The sequence below is a fragment of the Anas platyrhynchos genome, chromosome 2, assembly GCF_047663525.1.
Source record: "Anas platyrhynchos isolate ZD024472 breed Pekin duck chromosome 2, IASCAAS_PekinDuck_T2T, whole genome shotgun sequence".
In the NCBI taxonomy this organism is placed as follows: domain Eukaryota; kingdom Metazoa; phylum Chordata; class Aves; order Anseriformes; family Anatidae; genus Anas; species Anas platyrhynchos.
In genome coordinates this window covers 144,198,682-144,218,010 of record NC_092588.1, presented here as the reverse complement: position 1 = coordinate 144,218,010, position 19,329 = coordinate 144,198,682, and the positions used below count along the sequence as shown (strand labels likewise).

General features: G+C 38.9%; 1 protein-coding gene across 6 annotated transcripts in view; it reads right to left on the bottom strand.

The window, feature by feature from the left end:
• Nucleotides 1-19,329, bottom strand: part of ZEB1 (zinc finger E-box binding homeobox 1) — a 125,981-nt gene that overhangs the window by 11,396 nt on the left and 95,256 nt on the right. For 5 of the 6 annotated variants that reach the window (XM_072033760.1, XM_038173776.1, XM_072033757.1 and 2 more), the window contains 5 exons: nt 17,631-17,831; nt 12,198-12,260; nt 10,436-10,597; nt 6,256-6,458; nt 1,334-1,439 (listed from right to left, as the gene is read on the bottom strand). In XM_072033760.1, coding sequence (XP_071889861.1) covers nt 1,334-1,439; nt 6,256-6,285 — 136 coding nt within the window. In that variant the 5' untranslated portion in view covers nt 6,286-6,458; nt 10,436-10,597; nt 12,198-12,260; nt 17,631-17,831. The remainder of the gene's footprint in view (nt 1-1,333; nt 1,440-6,255; nt 6,459-10,435; nt 10,598-12,197; nt 12,261-17,630; nt 17,832-19,329) is intronic. The other variant, XM_038173777.1, reaches the window with a different exon arrangement.

Here is a 19,329-nt window from a genome sequence, read left to right as displayed (position 1 = left end):
GCTCTGATTCTAGGGTCTCTGGTAAGTTCAACTGTGGTCAAGTAGTAGACAAAGGATGGCACCCACATGACCATGATACATTCTGGTATTTCCCAGTAACTGCCTACAGATCACATGAATGAGTCTACACGATACTTGCAGATTTCATTAAACTCCATTCCAGCAGCAATATTACTAATGTCAGAAGCAGCATTAAACAATTCAGAATGGAAAAAAAAAAGCAGAATATGTTTAACCAAAGAAAAACACAAATGGCAAAAATGTAAATCATAATTAAATAGGAGCTGCATTTTACTGCAGCAAATACAAATACAAAATATCTGTATTTTCCTGTAATGCTCATCAGCTGAATATAAACAAGCAAAGTTTAGGTAAAGGGAAAGCAGAACCAGGCATAAGACCAATGTCTGTTTGCCTTCAGAGATGAGTATCAGGTTAAATGGTCAGGAAGATGCATACAAATATGCAATCGTTACACCCACAGAGTTGACTTTTCAGGGTATATGTGTTACAGAGGAAAAGGAAAGAGCCAGAACAGCTGGCTTTCTTCAGAACGAAAACTGCGTTGGCTGAAGCTTTCCCATGCACAGACACAGATGCCAGTACTCTGTGGAAATGAAATGAATTTGATGTTTGCTGAGTGAAGACTTCTGAGCAAGGTGCTCTTAATTGCTATTATTATGGCCGAGCAACCAATAAGGAGGGAAAAGATGGCCTAACACCCTGTTTTCAGACTTACTGTTAGTGGGTACATTTGGGTTAAAGAGAGAAAATAAGAAGCTCTTCTGAGTGACCAGAGTATACTTATTATATAACATAATGAATAGTAATATACGATACTACATGTTAATTTATTACAAATTGAAACTGTTGTGACAGTGTATCACAATTTCAGACCTGTGTCTTAAGACTATTTTAATATCACCATTCTGGAATGATGAAAATCACAGCCACAGGAGGAAGCACAGTTGTTATGTCCTGATTGTTATCAACTAAAATTTTCTAGCAAGGCTCATAACATGCAGAGTGGTCTGCAACCACTGAGAAAAAGCAGACCAGTGAAAAGCACTGGAAGGATGCCCCCATTTCTTCTGTCACAAGTGAAGTTTTCCTTAAGTGTCAGAGCTCAAGCTGCAACTGTAAATCCTCTTGAGTTATCCTACTTATTTTCTGCACACAGCTGAAGGCTGCAGTCAGTAGGTGCAGAATCACAGAGGAAGAAAAAAGAAACACCCGTATTTTAAACTTGGACTGACAAGGCTGATATCTCATCAAAGCTATAAAATGTAGGAATGGTAACATTAGTACATAATTCAATGCTTGATTTATTTACCACTGTGGATTCGTAGGTGCTCCTTTAGATGATGTTTATATTTAAAAGCTTTTCCACATTCAGTGCACTTGAATTTTCGATTACCGCTGGACTGCGTCACATGTCTCTGTAAGAAAAAATTAACATTATTGCACAGAACAGCATATTGGAAAAAACCTCGTGTTTTCACATTGTAACAGAGAAAATGCAATACAAAACTGAAAATAATCAATCATAATTTTAAGAGACTGAAGGTGGTATGTGTTATGCATGAAAAAGAAACAAATCAGAAGTCAGGTTAAAACTGAACCATGTGTATCTTCAGAATAAATCTGGTACAGTAAAAAGAAAAAAAGTATTTGCCCCTTCTCCTAACTTCAGATGAAGCTTGTATATGAGTAAGAAGTTCCAAGATGTATGCTAATTCAATTTGTGAAAGCAAAAAAACAAAAAAAAAACCAAGCCCACCAACCACAGAATATGTCACACAGAATAGAGAAACATTAAAGCATATAAAAGCCTGTTTAAAGTTTAATCAGGTGACTTGATTTTTCCATTTACATGCTTCCAGTGCTTACTGTTGGCCTTGGATTCCTTTATGTAATGGTGCCACAGGATTGCTCAAGAGAAGATGGCTCAGTGACAACAAAGGCACTCTCAGTCACAATTAATTCTCAAAATAAATGCAAAAAACTCAATTAAAATAAATATCGAGAGATTTCCCAAGTACACAACATCACATTTCTTCACTGTTCGCATTGAAGCTGTGTAATTATTTTTGTTATATTTTACCTTTTGGGAGCATTTATTGTCAAGCACTTTCAAATTTTAATCAAATTACTTTTAATATAGCTTTTTCATTATAACTTAGGAAAAAAACAAAAGCAAAGAAAGGCAGGTAAGTATATGGACTGTATATGTGAAATACATATGCTGGAGTTAATTTTTTTACAAACTATGAATCTAGGAATGTGTATTTTTAAAGACAACAACTGCACGTGATTTAGGACTTGGAGCTGCTTGATTGCCAACACGAAGCAGAGCAATCGGAGTGCTTTTTCCCTGTTCCAACCAATTGTCTCTTTAAAACAGCAGCAGCTCCTTTCTAAGCAGAGCTAACTTTGCAGAGAGGTGCCCTACCACCGTTTGGATGCAGCTGCAGACCTTGGGCGAGTATTTTCATAAACTCATTAGCAAAGCTATTCACGAACCCCGGGGAACAGCCTGCACGCGGGCAGCCAGCAGGCAGCAGCTGATGCGCGTTCACCTCCCCTGCAGGAGGCTGCAGAGGGGCTCCTCTGCCCACCCAGCCCTGGGACTGCTCCCCGAGAGCCTGCTGGGGGCCGACAGCTCTGCTGGAGAAGGGGGAGATGGATAGGAAGGCAGGGTGGTGCTCCTGCCATGATTTATGAGCGATGGTTTTGAGAATGTTTAGCTGCAAGAGTTCGTTGGGTGAGGGAGTGTGAGGACTCTGAGGTGTGCTATCCAAATGTTCAAGCCCCCTGTTCCGTACCCTGTCCTACTTTACATGATACAGATGCTAACCAAAGACAAACTGAAACAAGATAATCTAAATTGCTTCCAAGTACTCTAATTTTGCGCTTCTCTTGGGATAAGCATTTGTTTAAGCTGCAGTTTTCACCTCTCAGCAGATCCTGCTCAGCTCCACCTCCATGTCCCCTCCTTTCAGCCTTCTCCAAGTCTCTGCATTGAGGTCTCCACTCCGATTTCCCCTGATTAGACCCCTGTTCCCCTGTTTATCAGCTGTCTTTTGCTAGTCCACACATCTTCCGAGCTTTGTTTCACTACGTACGTTGGAGATGATGATGCTCTAGAAGACTGTGGCTGACTCACTGCGCTGTAACGATCCAGCTTCACCCAGCCTGGGGAACTCTGTCAAGATTTACTTAAGCTTGCAGAGAATCAGTTACTGCTGTTTGACTTGAGATTAGGCAAGTTAAAGGATCTCAGCGTGCAAACAGCTACTGCAGATGCTGGACTACATACATACTAATCCTAAATATTACTGCACGTATTCAAGCTGTCAAAAATATTTCTGCTCCAGTCTTTAAAATTCAATGTGCTGCTTCCCTGGCATGGAAGCTCACATTTCTTTTACCAAATTTGTAACGAGTCTTTCTGTTTTCCTGGTTACAGCTATAAGCTGCTTTTCCATCTGTGTTGCCTTACCTTCTTGTGTTTGTCATTCTTTATTCAGCTTTCTCTTATCGCTGTTCCTCCTGTGCTTTATTTATTTATTTTAGATCTGGGATATCCTCAAGAGGTACACTGCAGAATCTTCTTTAGAACTAACTGAGAAATCATGAATCTTCTCTGAAGTACCATCTGTGATACTTCCACCTTCATTTTCTGAGATTCAAATGTTTTTCCTCTTCCAGTAGTGTTAAATCTATCTTTTTGTGCCTCCGATGTGTGATATATTGTTTAATGCACTGTACTTAACTGCTGTTTCCTGTTCATTAAGACTTACCCTCAGCATTCAGACCATAATCCTCTGCATTTCTTTTAGGACTGAAAGAAGAAACATCGTCCTTAAGGTCTGTAAGTAGCCACTAACAGAGCTCTGCATCAAATATTTACTGTGCGTTGGACACAAGTCCACTCTCTTCACACTAGAGAAATGAAAGCATTAACGGGACTCCTGAAAAGTTGTTTGGAAAATAGGAATCACAGCTAAATTGGTGGTCTTTCACAGATTTGGTAATGGTCTTCTAGAATGGTCATTTGTCAGCTGTGTTCACGGCAATATGAAATTTTAACAGAGTAGCTCTGGGTGCTTTGTAGATTGATGAGAAGAAAAACGAAACACGGGAAGCATTTATCCATGCTGCGTCTCTTTGGGGCATCAGACGTGAAAGCAGGTGATACACAGCCACCACTGCTGCCTCCTAACCCTTAGCTGCTGCCAGAGCGAGTGCACAGCAGTACGAGGAAGGCTGGGGACACAGAGGAGAGGGGGGTGGAGGAGAAGGTGCAGGATCAGTGCTCAGCTCTCCGCTGGAGCAGAAGCAGCCGCAAAGCCTGGCATGTTTGCCCCTTCCTCAGAGGAAGGCACAGCCTGCACCTACCTCTTCCGCTGCCTCCACTACACTAGAAATTATCTTTGCTCACTGCTTCCAGTTATAAAGCTGTCACATGCTGTCACATGCTTTCAGGTACGTCCTTTATGAATAAGGAAGAGCAGGAAACGCTAAGTTTTGAAGATGTTGCTGTAGAAGATCCATGGCCACGTTGCCTATACTTTACTACAGATAAAATTCAATTTTCCATTACACAAACGATGTAACCGTGTGCATGAAGCAAATCTGATGACATGACAACATTGTGACAATAACATAAACAAGTAAGCATTTCAAATTAACCAGGTATCTGCACTACTGTAGTTCTGACTCTGGCTATGGCTCTAGAAAATCGCATTTAACCTGGTGAATACCGAGTTCCAGATACTTCACAGAAACAATATTCCTGCTTATCAAATGCAGTCATGTCCTTCAGAAGCATAAGCCCATTAAAATACCAAACATTTCCTGCAGCAATACAATGTTTCCTTTTCTAGCAATTCTTCTGAGACTGTTTATTCCCTTGATACTTTTTCTCTTTTCTTCCAAACTATATGCAAAAATGGGAAGTCCTCCCAACTACTTCATTCTTCTACTTTTGGACTTCTGGTTGGAAAAATGGAAAACAAAAGTGGTAGCTTAAAACAATGAGATTTTACAAAAAGCTCTCATATATTTTAGTCAGAATTGTAAGCTGTATATAAGATGATAGTAGCTTTAAAGTGGAAGCCAAGCCAATAAGAGAGCAAGGCAGAAAGGAATTGTTCAGGGGAAATACTTGTGAATAAATGAGCTGCCCTGCCAGAACACACTGGCGAGGTTATTCCAAACCCCATGAAACAGTAAAAACCTTGCCACTAGACTGCCCTTACTTTTTGTAAAAACTTCTCCTGAATCTATTCGCTCAGATGTAAAGAAGGACACTACAGTTTGAACCTTGTTGAAGTCTTTGACTTAGTAATATCTTGTTGAACAGGGGTTAGCAATACGTGAAAGAGCATCTCCTTTTTTCTATTGGATGTTAGAGCTTTCGGGAAGGGAAGGGAAGGGAAGGGAAGGGAAGGGAAGGGAAGGGAAGGGAAGGGAAGGGAAGGGAAGGGAAGGGAAGGGAAGGGAAGGGAAGGGAAGGGAAGGGAAGGGAAGGGAAGGGAAGGGAAGGGAAGGGAAGGGAAGGGAAGGGAAACCTCAGGTCTCTCAGTAATAATGAGGAAGCCAGCTCACCAGGGCATTTCAAGGAACCATGCCCTTGGGTTAACCAATGAACCAGAGAAAACAAGCTCAGAATATTTTTAGCCCTTTCTATTGCTTTATTTAGTATCGAAACGCTGTAATTTATGCACGAACAATTTTTTATATATTGTCTTATAGCGTGGGCCATATTTAGAAATTGTATCTCACCGTTCAGACAAATGAATCAACACAATGGATTGTTTCTTCAGGGCAAAAATGGCTACACTCGATTTTGAATTGGCCAAACAGGATATATGGAAGAAAAATATAAGTATTTTGCTAAAGATGTGAGATTAAATTTGAGTCATGACTCTTATGTAATGTTAGGCGATGAACAGAAAAACCTAATCACCTGTAAATGCAATGAAGCACTAAAAAAAAAACCTAAAATTCAAACCCAATTATACTGCGTAGATGAATGAAAGCACAGGAATTCACATCTCATCCTCTGATAGCAGGGGAGAAAGTCTGACTTCAACAGCAAGCTTCGGTAAATGCTCCAGGATTGGGACGCCAGCCAGCGAATACTCTGAGTCGAATATCTGACATGCTCTGTGCAGATATCTCTGCTCACACACCAGCTCACGGCGCTGCTGCAGAAGGCAGCAAGTCCTCCAGCCCCGTGGCACTTACCTGATCTCGTCCTGACTTGTGCGACGTCATGTGGCGGTCCAGCTGGGTTCTGTAGGCGAAGGTGTAACTGCACAGGGAGCAGCTGAAGTTATCTTCGTTCTTTTCATGGCGGTACTTGATGTGTTCCTTCAGAGAGGTAAAACGCTTGTACCCTCTATCACAATACGGGCAGGTGAGCAGTTGGGAAAATGCATCAGGCGTTCCTACACAGGAGACAGAACACACCATACTTAAACAAACTGTTTGCTCTGAATTTACCTAAGCTGATTGTAATTGTAAGAAAACACGCAGCTGCTAGGAAGCTCCATCTGTTTTAGAAGAGGAATAATGACCGTTTATATTTTTTCCACAGGTATTACGTTTCTAACTGCAGCAGGATACAGCTGTCCCAGTGTGCTGTGGAGGACGTCAGCACAATGACACCCAACCGAGCCACACCTCTGTCCCTAAGTCTGTCGGACTTTGCTACACAGCACCAGAGCTTCTGCACATGTACTTCGGATTAAAAAGTACTCTGAAAATTGTAAAACATGGTTGAAGATCCAGTAATCTTTGTAGACCTGGCCAGCCCAATCACTGGCAACCCTGAAATCATGTTTACACGTTATGTCTAGCACTAAAACATTTAATGGCCATCCAGTTTCAGTTCCTTAGGAATAAACAGTATTTGCATCCTGCAGAGAACAATTTTTTTCTATTAACACAAAATTGTAAGAGGAAGGAGAATAGAAACATGGTCTATAATCTTACAGTTATACACAGATATGCACCTGGTAGTAGGACATACGGTCTGCAGGAGAAGGGGATAAGTGACAGAGCTATCAAATGTGATGCCATAAATATGATTTCAATACAACCTATGGATTTTACTCTTCTGGCTTTCATGAAGTTACTTCTGTGTCAGTACAGTAAAAAGTGAAATCAAATGAAAGCTGAATAGTAATTTGACAAGAATATTTCTGAGAAGTCACCATTTACGAAATTTTAACTCCATCTCTTCTTACCAGGCATATGTTTATGCCCCATATATAGTAACTGATTCTACATTAGAATTGTTTTTTTCTCAGAGATTCTTACTTTACATTTCACTTCACAGATTAATGAAAATGTGCTTACCTAAAAGCAGGGTTTGCTGTACTTGCTGCACTATTTATAAGGTGTGGTATCCTCTAATGACCATCCTAACCTTCCATGCTTCAAGGGAAAACAAATTTTGTGTTGATTCACCTATCCACTGTGATAAGTGAGAGCAGGAGGGGAAGGTGGAACGTCCTCACAGATTATCATTTTGTGATCTGAAGCATGAGGTGCAAATTTGTACAGATTGTCATTTTAAGTTGCTGAACTGTAAGCATTATTAATACTCCTAAAATTAACCAGTAGTTTCTAAAGTACTTCTGAATTATTTATCTTCATGATCCCTTCCAGCAGTTATTACCATAGATTGATTATATGCGTTATAAAGTGGCAATTCCTTTTGTTTGTGTGGAATTTACTGACTTTATTTTTACTGCAATTGGTCTTGCAAAACTAAAAAAGGAAGAGCCAGACCAGTTTTCATTAATACTTAAAAATAGCACCTTCTTTGTCATACAGGATCTTTTTCATTCCTTATGAGAACGGGCTAGGTAATGCTCACATTTCACTGTTTTTACTTTGGTGTAGTTCTAGCCATTTAAGTTTCTTGTTTTCCCAGATTTGGTACGTTTTCCAAAAATGAGCACATCCCCATATGTGTGGATATAGTATGCTTCCCTTCAATTGATTTTTTTCCATCTACAACTCCATTCACACAATATAAAGAATAGTACATTTCAGCATAGATCCAAGTCAGGGGAAATGTCAAAAGTGTGTTAAATTCTGTTTCCATTGGAGCAAATGTTGAAATGGCAATGGTTTTGCAAAGCCCATTACCAAAGACTCCAATTCTCTGTGACTTCACTTGTCCAGTCTCCTGGCTTTGAAGCGTAAATCTTTAGCAAGTATCAAGACATTTTTTGGCATTTTCTCTTCCAAATAATTAAAACTTTGACCAACATTGTTCAGCATCTTGATTTTCAGAACAGTTTCCTGTAAACCTACTTAGGTAGGCACAATTTAAATTATTAATATAAATTTGTATTTTTAATGATTACATGGAAATCATATTGCAAGTCTGTAAAGCTAACTTGACAATCTGTGCCACTGCAACCAGAGATTAAAATTTTAAATTAATTAAATAATAATTTTAAGATGCTACTGTTGAGCATGAATCTTATTTGAATTTTGCAAAACCTCAAAAGTAAAACACAAATGATTAGAAATTCATGTTCTGCTTCTGTATGTAAGTAGGCAGGTACACAGCCTAAATTTACTAAATATTTTAAATTATTATTTTTTTCTTTTCTAGAATCTCTTCTACCATAAACTCTCTGAAAGAACAGAACAAATTTGTTAGTATTGTCCCTTTCATTGCTCTCCCTTAGACTTGAGTACAGTAACACAGCCACTATAAAGTTTTTTTGTTCAAACGTGTACTTTTTTTGAAACAACTGGAACACAACATCTCTAAACCCTTTATGCAGGATATTATTTTCTTTTGAAAATCATAAATACACTCAGTAAAGAAACACAATCTGATTAAAACTCTGGAGTTTTCACAGATTATGAAAACTGATCATGTCAAAAAGCAGTGCAGAATGCAAAACCAATCTGAACAGGTTTTGTCTTCAAGTATGTGTTCCACGATGAAGAAATGAACGTAGTCTCTCTTGACATCTCATTCAGAAGCACATTTTAAGCATTAAAATTTCTTTAAGTAGATATTTTTTCTTTTTTCTAAATCTAAAACACTACTAGTTATTAGTTATCCTTATTATTTAAAAATAACAAAATATAGAGCATTGATTTGTACCATATAAAATTATAAAGCTGGAACAGTTACCTAAGAGCAAAGAAAAGTCATAATAAAATAAAAACTTCCTATTCCAATATGAAACAATATTTTCAAAGTCTACTTGAAAGTCAGTATTTTTTAATGGGCTTCCATTAAGAAGCATAACAACAGGCCATTGCTTTATTTCACAGAAACATTTCTGTATAAGCAGTATTTCTTTTTTGTCTGTTGCTGTCTTTTAAGGAAAAAAAAACAAACAACAAAGTATGTCATAGACCAACTATCTAATAAAAAAACTTCTATCTAGTACATTCTTTTGGGCATTTTGTTGAGAAATATAAAATGAAAAGAAACATGTTATATCTCCCCCTAAATTATTCTTACATAAAACTATCCTCTCTTGATTCAGTCTCGTTGCATTTAATAAGTATTTGTTCTGTTCTTTCATATAATGCTACTGAATGGATTTATGAAAGCTTCATTTTTATTTCCAATTACTGAAGATTATTACCATTTAGGTACCCATACTACTGAATCACAGTGCGTGTCTTGTTTCACAAAATCAAGTTGTAGTGTTTTTTTTGCATGACGATCCCATCACGTCATCAGTATTTGCAGTTTGTAGCTCAGAAGGGCATCTGCACCCTGGGCTGCATCAACAGAGGGGTGGCCAGCAGGGCAAGGGAAGTGATTGTGCCCCTCTGCTCTGCCCTTGTGAGGCCTCACTTGGAGTCCTGCACAAGAAGGATGTGGAGCGGGTTCAGAGGAGGGCTACAAGGATGATCACAGGGCTGGAGGACTTATATGAAGAAAGGCTGAGAGAGCTGGATATGTTCAGCTTGAAGAAGGGAAGGCTCTGGGAAGGCTCTGAGAAGATGGAGAGCAACTTGTTACTTGGGCAGATGATAGGACAAGCGGGGATGGTTTTAAACTAGAAGAGGAGAGATTTAGATTAGAGGCTAAAAGAAAATTCTTCACTCAGAGGGTGGTGAGGCACTGGCACAGGTTGCCCAGAGAAGCTGTGGATGCCCCATCCCTGGAGGTGTTCAAGGCCAGGCTGGATGGGGCTTTGGGCAACATTGTCTGATGGGAGGTGTCCCTGACCATGACAGGGGGCTGGAACTGGATGATCTTTAAGGTCCTTTCCAATCAAGCCATTCTATGATTCTATTTAACTAAAATTTTAATATATTTTTTTTCAAAAGCTATGTGTATATGCGTTGTATTTTGAAAGACAACAGAAACTTGGGGTACAAGTACTTAGTACAACTTATTCTGAAAGAACTGAGCTGGTGGCACATTTACCATTTTCATCCTGACCACTAGCTTCTGGTGTGCCTTGTCTCTGGTCCTCCTCAGGTGCTTCAGGGTAAATAACAGCTGTATCTTCTTGTTGAAGGAATTCTTCAACGTTAGGGTCATGGTTTTGCTCATTTTCTGCATCAGAATCACATTCATCTTCTTTTACTAAAAGTAAAAAAGCAATATAAGATGTCAAATGAAGACTTTAAAAAGAACATATATGAGATTCAATAACTCACATTTCCAAATCACCCTCTATCCATGGATTACAAAGCTCTTTACAAATACTAGTATAGGTCAAGCTCCTTAAGATATGCCAAGTTTTAAAACAGAGAAACAGTGGCAGAACAACATTTAAAAAACTGACGGAAAATACAGTTGGTTTCTTTATTTCACTATATTTTCATCATTTTACATTTATCTCCCTTCAACTTCCTTAAAATTCTTGAATGCAATATTAATCACAATTTAGTCCTTGTAGTTTGAAATACAGCCTTAAAGTCTTGGCTCCTATGTTTGAAAGAGTCAATTTGTTGCCTTCAAGACATATTTTTTAATGTTATTTTAAGACCTGTTCATTAGTGCAAGCCCAGAGGATGTTCAAACTCTGCATAACAATTTGGCTGGCTAAAACACACCAAACCTGAACTTTGAGTGGCTTGCTCTCTGGAGCTGGAAATGGGTGTCATACAGGTTTCAGGTCTAGTTAACATTCTTCAAGATTTTCCAATTAAAAACTTAAGGAAAAAAAATCAATGAACAATTTATTTAAAAAAACTTTATTTCAAAGTTAACAAATAATACATTAAATATGTTACTTCATGCGTTGTACAATAAATATTTGCCAGCACATGTTTGCCTAAATACATTTTTCATAGAGACTTTTACCATTGTGGAACATTCTGAGAGAGCTGTGTCTGTGACACATTAAATCATGACAGATTTCCTCCACTGTTAAAAATGTGAGGTATATTTTTAATAGGAAGGAGAAGTTTTATGGTTCATTTCTCAGTGTGAAGTCTCATACTCAATTTGCAATTTGACACAATCATTTTATTAGACAAGACAGTCTTTCTCATGTTTAGACTAATGTACTATACGGTACTTCTCCGTACTTTTTTTGACCTGCTTTTACTGCAAACAAAAATGAGTGAAACTAGTCTAACACATCTACCTTTTTTTGTAAATAAGGCTTCCCCTGATAATATCAAACTCCTTAGTGTTAAGGGCTTTAAAACGATGCATAAAAATCTTAAGAAACTGGAGAGGTTATATATTAATTTTTTTCAACATTACCAAAGCAGAATATAACAAAACGACAAGGCATCTGTCTGGTTTTGATCCTGAACCTGAAGATCCAAATTTTATGTTGCTTTCTGCATAATCAGTAAAAATAGAGGAGTTGAAAAGAAAACCACTAGCTTGGGTTTATTTTGTTATACTCCTAATTAGGTTTAAAACGCTATCTATTGAGCTGTAGCTGTATTCTACACATAAGATCAGTGTTATACTTCCTTTTGCTCTTGTTGCTGAAGCTGTTAGCACACAAGCTGCTGTGGAGGCACTGCTCTGCTGCACCTCTAGGGTGAGGAGACCTGGACTTAGCTGGCTGAAACAGCACTCACAGGGTAAAGCTTCACGTTTTGAAGAGCAAAGTGATTTATAAAGAGGTGGGAAAATCTTCAAGGCTTTCACAGGGATACTTAACCTAGCCAAAATTCAATAGCACTTTATGAGTAAGGGACTCAGATTAACAAACAAATACCTGTACATCCTACTTCATCTGTCTGAGCTTCAGGCCCCAGGATTTCCTTTTTTTCTTTTCCAGCTGAAATATTACATTTCACAAAAAGAAGAGCGAGTATTAAAAACAAAACCAAACAAACCACACACCCACCAACTTAATATATTTGAGGAAGCTTTTGTTCAGCTTTTTTTCACATTCTGTATTTAGAAGAAATGCACTTAAGGACAACATTTGTTCCAAAATACAGATTTCACACGACTCCAGCAGGAATTGGTTGAACCACAGAGATATTCCATGGGTAAAGAAATTAATTTTTAAAAGGAAGCAGTACCACATAGTACTCATTATTTGAAGACAGGTGAAGACTGGGACAGTGTTTCTCCAGCAAATATGGAGTGAGCTACTTAAATAATCCCATGTACAAACAGAGCTATCTGACACATTCAGTACTATTTCCAGAAACCGGAGTATCACAAAACTAATACATTTATTTTTTCCAATTAGCAGTTTTCAGGAATGATTGATGATTTGTGGGTAATGCCTGCAAACAGCTACATACTGCTTTCCGTTCCTTGTAAACTGTCTAGGAACCACTTACAGGCTCTGATTGTTCCAACAAACACTGATTTTAAAGACATGCTCCCTCCGTCAGATCAGCTGCGTACTACAGCAATGCTTCACGTACCCATTACACCTCCCAGTATGAGTTTGCATGCTTTGTATCAGACATCCACACAGCTGGCCCCATGGAGCCTAAACCTTGAAGCTCTACCAGCTCCTGAAAAGCTGCGGTGTCCATGCATGTGGCACAGAAGTTTTCTCTCACATCAGATGGTTGGTTCAAATCAATAAAGGCTGAATGTGTTGCTAATTTGGACATGTTGGGTAACTGGTACCAGTAAGTTCATACGGGAAAGGTGACTGCTGCCATTTTTGTCAGTAAATGGCTCATGGCAGGAGTGCATTGGGAAACTATATTGCTTTTCATCCCTTATTATTAGACTATGTTACTATATGTGAATACATAGCGGCCAATAGGTATGAGTTGATGGAAATAGAAGTATTATCTCATAGTTTTATTCTGGAGACCTTAAGTGCTTCAGAGCTATAGCGCAGAGAACGGCTCTCGATCCAAGATGCTAGAATGCATGACTGGCATGATCTGAAATGGTAATTGTTTTATTTTTATTTACCTTTCTTTACTCTATTTTGGTTCAGGGAAAAACCATCTGGTACGGCTATTCACAACTCCAGAACATGTCAGATTTTTAATTACAGGAGAAGCCAATTTCTCTCTTATGTGTGAGATGATAAATCCTAGGGCAACTTTAAGTTCTCAGATACAAATGGGTTCCTCAGAGGAAAAGACTGTCAATTCTGCCTGCCTTGACAAAACCCACCTGACCCAGCAAGGTGGGGAAGCTCTATCTGCAGACAGTCACAAGCAAAAAAAGGTTAAAAGGAAACCGTAACACTTAAATTTTACTTTAATTTTAATTAGCATCTTAAAAAAAACACTATGGTCCACTGATCAATACTGAAGTATTGAAGTAATTATATTTTTGGCTCATGATACCGCAGACTTTGTTCAGAATTTATAAGATGGCTGAATGCAGGCAATGAAAATTGAAGTCCAAAATTTAATTTCTTAAAAACGTTCATGATACAAAATACGCAATTTTTCTTCCTAAAAAAGGTTGTGGTTTTTCTCCATTATGAAATAGGCTCTGTGGAAGAGAGGGACTATCAGTAAGCTATTACTTATAGGAGTTTAAATTATAGTGTCTCTAGCAAATTCCATTGGCTTCAGGACAAATAAAAGTGATGCTTCCCAAGGTAATGTCAAGGAATTTATGGCATTCAAGATTAATCTCAGTGAAATTAAAACCACTCCCAACTCTAATAATCATAAACTCCAGTACTGTCTCTTCTCCATATCGAAAAGGGGGGTGTAAAAAAGGGAGGAGACCTTTTCCACAGGGCGTGATCTTCCCTGATGCTGCACAGACAGTTCATAATTTGAGGACTGCCAAGAAGAGCTCCACCTTTACAGCTGTGCGTGCTCGGCACAGGAGCCCAAGTGCCACGCTGCAAATACAGCTACTGGGAAGTAGCGGTGGGGCTGAGAAGGCTCCTCGTGCTATCTGGAAATAAGGACAGACAGCTGTGCTCTTGAACATCTCTGTAGCACTTGGCAGTCATCAACTCTGACCTAGCCAGTCATCCAGGAGCCAGGATCAGGTGAGGCAAGGCTTCCCTTCACGGTCAGCAAGGAGTGCCTGGAGCTCCCATTGCTCCTTCTGACAGCTCTGCTCAGCTCTGTTTTTCTCCATATCTAACCATTTCTTACCAGCAACTGCTTAGAGATAGGGTGGGACTTCCTCCAGCCAAATGCCAGTAACTCTCAGGTCACAGGCACCAGCATACGCTGCCAGTGAACCTGCAGGGCGCTGCCACTGCATCACAGGCTGACAGTGAAGATCTTTATGTGGATAAGGTAACTGAATGTATTTCTGCTACTCGCAAAATGGAAATTTGGGGTGTAAGCAGAAAGGCAAACTTCACTGAAATTTCTGCCACAGTGTTATCTTCAGAGAAGGGAATAAATTACAAAGCCCATCAAAAGCGTGTCTGGTTTAAATTCTTTAGAGCTAATTTTCTGGTGTACTACTTGCATGTAGCAAGCACTATCTACAGCTCACAGTTATGCCTGGCTGTTTGCTCCTGTGAGTAAAAACCTGATCAAGAAGACACCACACTTTTTGGCCTCCCCCCAAATGGAACTAAAGCAAAATAGTGCAGCAACCTTCATCAGCGATCCATCACACTGAGGGAGCACAATCTATATTACAGCACATAAGTTTAACCTAACATTTTGTATGTTAAAGGAATTCTTGGGTTCCAGAAGGACCTTACACCTAAAACATAATTTCACTAATTTTTAAAGTTTATTTCATGGTCTGGGCAATTTTTTTAAAATGTTCAATTTTTCAAAGTTATCTTAGTTCCAGGCCTGAGATCTCTACATTTCCTAAATACTTACAATACATAACTAATACTTTTTCATTAATATAAGTCAATAGGGTTTGACCTTTGCTTTTTTTTTTTTCTTTTTATTTTTTTAATTGCAGTGTAGGTTTTACTTCAAACTAAGGCAAAAGAGATCACAGTAGAGGATCGCTGCGCACATGAATGCTGGCACATGGCCAGCAACTTGTGCCGGATACACGTGGTTCACTTTTTCAAGCTCGTACGACTGCTTCAGTTAAACCTCTGGAGATACACACCTTATATTTAAAACACCTGTTCTGAAGGTCTTCGAGAAGTTCAGTTAGAATGACTGGAAACGGAAGGAAACTGATCTGATAAAGAAATGTTACGTTGCGTTGTTTCTATTCTGGTGCGTTTGTGAACAGAATATAGATGTAAAAAAAGCCGTTCTGTCAGGTCCAACTAAAACTAGTGACTTTCAGTACTACTTTGGTGATGAAACCCAACCCACTACGACTGCTGTAGTGTATGTTTTCCAAAAATAATTGTTAGTCTTGATGACAGTCTTAGTGTTGCACGGACACCTACCCCAGCACCTTTCCCTTTAAGATGAAGATCACGTATGCAATACCCTTCTCTTAAGAGTTCTAGTGTAAAACCAAGACAGATGATGTGATTTTCAGCTTGCACCTTTCTTTCTATGAAAGCCATAAAAAAGTAAATAGAGCTTTACCATAGAAAATCAAAGCTCTATAAAACCTAATTTAACCCTCATTTTTTTCTCATGCAGCCTTCACCAGAAGTTCAAACAATTTATTTAAAAAAGAAAACAACTTAGAAGCAAATAAAAAACCTTCAGACTGCTATAAGAGAGACTTCAGAACATATAATTTTTACATAAGAAATTTATGGTAATTTTAGCAAGACAGTTGTTTAAATCTTTTGTCTGTCTGAACAGTGATGGAAGCCTGGCTGAGTAACCAACGACCATGGCAGAGAAAACGCCATCTGATTCTTGCTACACAATTACAGCTGGATTTGGTTCAAATGCTTCATTTTAAGGAGACAAATTTTAAAAGGTTAAAAATGACACATTTGAAATAGGAAGTCAAAAAAGATATTGTTACCTATCTAGAGCTCTGAAAATCTCCAGAGGCTGCCTGAGGCAAGATGCTGTGGTGTAACTACCTGTATGTATAGCTCCACGAAACGTTTAGTCCACCCCTTAGCCCAAGGGTCTTCATCCATCACCTCTGGGCCCCAATGCTGTTTCCCAGTCCATACTTCAGGCTTCCTACACCCATGTCTGAGCGGTTCAAGAAATAGTATACAAACAGCCCGTTTTTATGTAACTGCAATTCCCCTTATATATAACCTGCAGCAGAACAAAGATTTTGCAGGAGAACCAAGAAAATTCTCTATCTAATCATTTAGCTCCAAATTACTCATTTCACTGCACAGCATATCTTGGCAACAGCAGCCCTGTAAAAGCTGGCTGAGTTGATGCTATTCTTTGAACTCTCAGCTGCTCGCTCTCAGCTGGACTGCAGTTAGTGACCAAATGACTGCTTTCAGTTTATTTAGATGTGAGGCCATAACCTGATCTTAAATCACAAGTTTCAACAAGGTGGATGCTAAAGAATTGTGGTTGGAGTTCAGCCACAGACAGTGACATACCTGAAAATATTCTGCATCTTTCAGGGAATTAAGGACAAATTCCACAATAAATTTTAGAAATGTTTGCATTTACCCCGATTTGGCTCGAACATAAGCATGCTGTGTGATATTACGAAATTCAGTATCTAATCCCACAGGAAAAAAAAATAAAAAAAGGCCCATTTCCTCTTTGCCTCAAATTCTCAAATTTTCTGCTTCTAAGGCTGCTGCATAATATGTACAACACATACCTCCTGACAGTGTTTACAAAACATGGAATCATTCTGAGTAAGATATCCAATATAACCAATAATCTATACTTTTTTTTTCCCCGTCTATCTTTAGTGAAGAAAAAGGCAGAAGCAGCTCACAGGCAAAAATTTACATCTGAATATTATTTTCTTTCATGTTTTTGGCTGACTCCTTAGTCCCTAAGACACAGCTGTGAAAATCATGGCTCTTATTGGGAGCTGTGGCAGAGGCATGCCATGCAACAAGACTTGGAAAAACTGCAAGCAAGTAATTACTCTGATCACTCTTAAGAATGTAGCATCCACAAATTGGAAGCTCCTCCTTAACAATGCAAATGCACTGAATATATCTTGGAATCTGCTTCAAATACTGAATAAGGAAAATAAATTTTAACATAATGAATATGTTAGAAAAACTGATTCTTACTTGATTGTGAATACTCCATGTTTATGTCTTCCAATCATTCCAGTAATAAAGTAACCAAGAAATTCCATCAAGTCTTCTTTTTAGAAATATCACTCTACATAGCATCATCAGTGAAAATGAACATACCTTCATCTTCCCAGCAACTGTTTGTGCTCCCTTCTCGTTCACTGTTTTCTGGTAATACTGTATGGTCTGTTGGCAAGTCATCTTCTGGCACACTCGCATCACAGTCTGCTGCATCAGTTACACTTTCTTCTTCCACTATATGCAATTTATCTTCGTCGTCTGAATCTGAGTTTGCTTCTACCACATTATTATAATTGGTGACTGTGGACAAAGAACAAAATGCTGATCAATATACTCTTAATTTACAGCACAAAGGTTCAAAGCTTTCAGTATTGTGGCCAGATGCTATATCTGGGGCACCTCTGCGGAGTCACATTATTTCTTCTTTCCCTGTGTGGATGGCAGAGGATTGAGAGCAACCTGGACTTAACGGCGGCACACAAGAACATATCTGCCAGCTGCAGGACTCCCAGCACTGCCAGGAATTACGGTGTCCCTCCCACCTGCACACCCTGCATCAGGCTGCACGAGGAAAAGCAGTACATGACTCCAGAGCTGCCTTCTGGGCCACACTGAGGCATCAGGCCTCCAGCTGGATCATTCCAGCTTGGAGAACAGCAATGCTACGTTTCCTATCATGGACTGCTCAATGGTCCATGAAATACTTGATACTGCTAAGCACCATTTACTGCACGTTTTGTCACAGACAGAGGACGATGGGCTTGTTTGCAGGAGAACAACTGCAGTGACACGACTGCTACGGAAGACCAGGCAACCCCAGGCTGAGCACACTTTGCTGAATCTAAGTCCCAGGGAGCAGGCTCCTGGCTGCAGTTAAGTGCACCTTCTTGCCTGGCTTTTCCTGCAACCAGTTCCACCTCCAGGCATGTGAATCAAGGAGACATAAATGGGAACAATAAGGAGACTTGATTCAGAAGTGCTTAAGTGTTCCTGATCCAAGCTAAAACGCTCTCGCAGATACACCTGAAGATGATACTACCGTAATCATGTGAATGCAAAAATCTCAGAGGGGACTTAGAAAGGAAACATTTTTACCCTCTACGACCAAAAGGTAGTAAGTATGCTTTTTCATCATGGAGACCATGTTGTAAAAGTCTTTTGGACAAAGGATTGCACAATGATATTACATTTCTGTAGTATGGGAGCAGATGACTATTAAAACAGTCCTAATTTGTGAGCACAAACGATTGGTTTTAAACATTTCACTTTAAACTGTAAGGATTATTTATTAAGAAAAAAATATTTTCACAATCTGTTGGAATGTCTTGTTATTCATATGGAAGTTAAAGTGAAAAAAACATTAAACATTTATCGAATATCTATAAATGCATTACTTCTTCAATGTCAAGTTTGAACTTCTTACTGTAATGTTTTAAAATGCAGTTTAATAACGAGAATACATTTACCGAGGAATAATGTAAAGACTTGTCTTGGCTGTGGCACTCCAATGGTTAGGAGAACCACAGCTGTAATGCAGTCACACTACTGTACAGTCCCTGACTACTGTCACTGTTAGCACACCAGAAGATAGACTCATTCTTTCATGTGAAATCCTGCCTATTAAAGTAGATAAATAGGACACCAGACTCCTGCTCTCCTGAAGTTAGTTCTCTTTTTTTTTTTCTTTCCTTTTTTTTTAAAGTAGACATTCTAGTCATTTAAAAATGCATTTAAGCGGGGAAAGTGAGTAATATTATGAATTGACAAGCTACTATCTCATTTCCTCCCCATTTGGGAG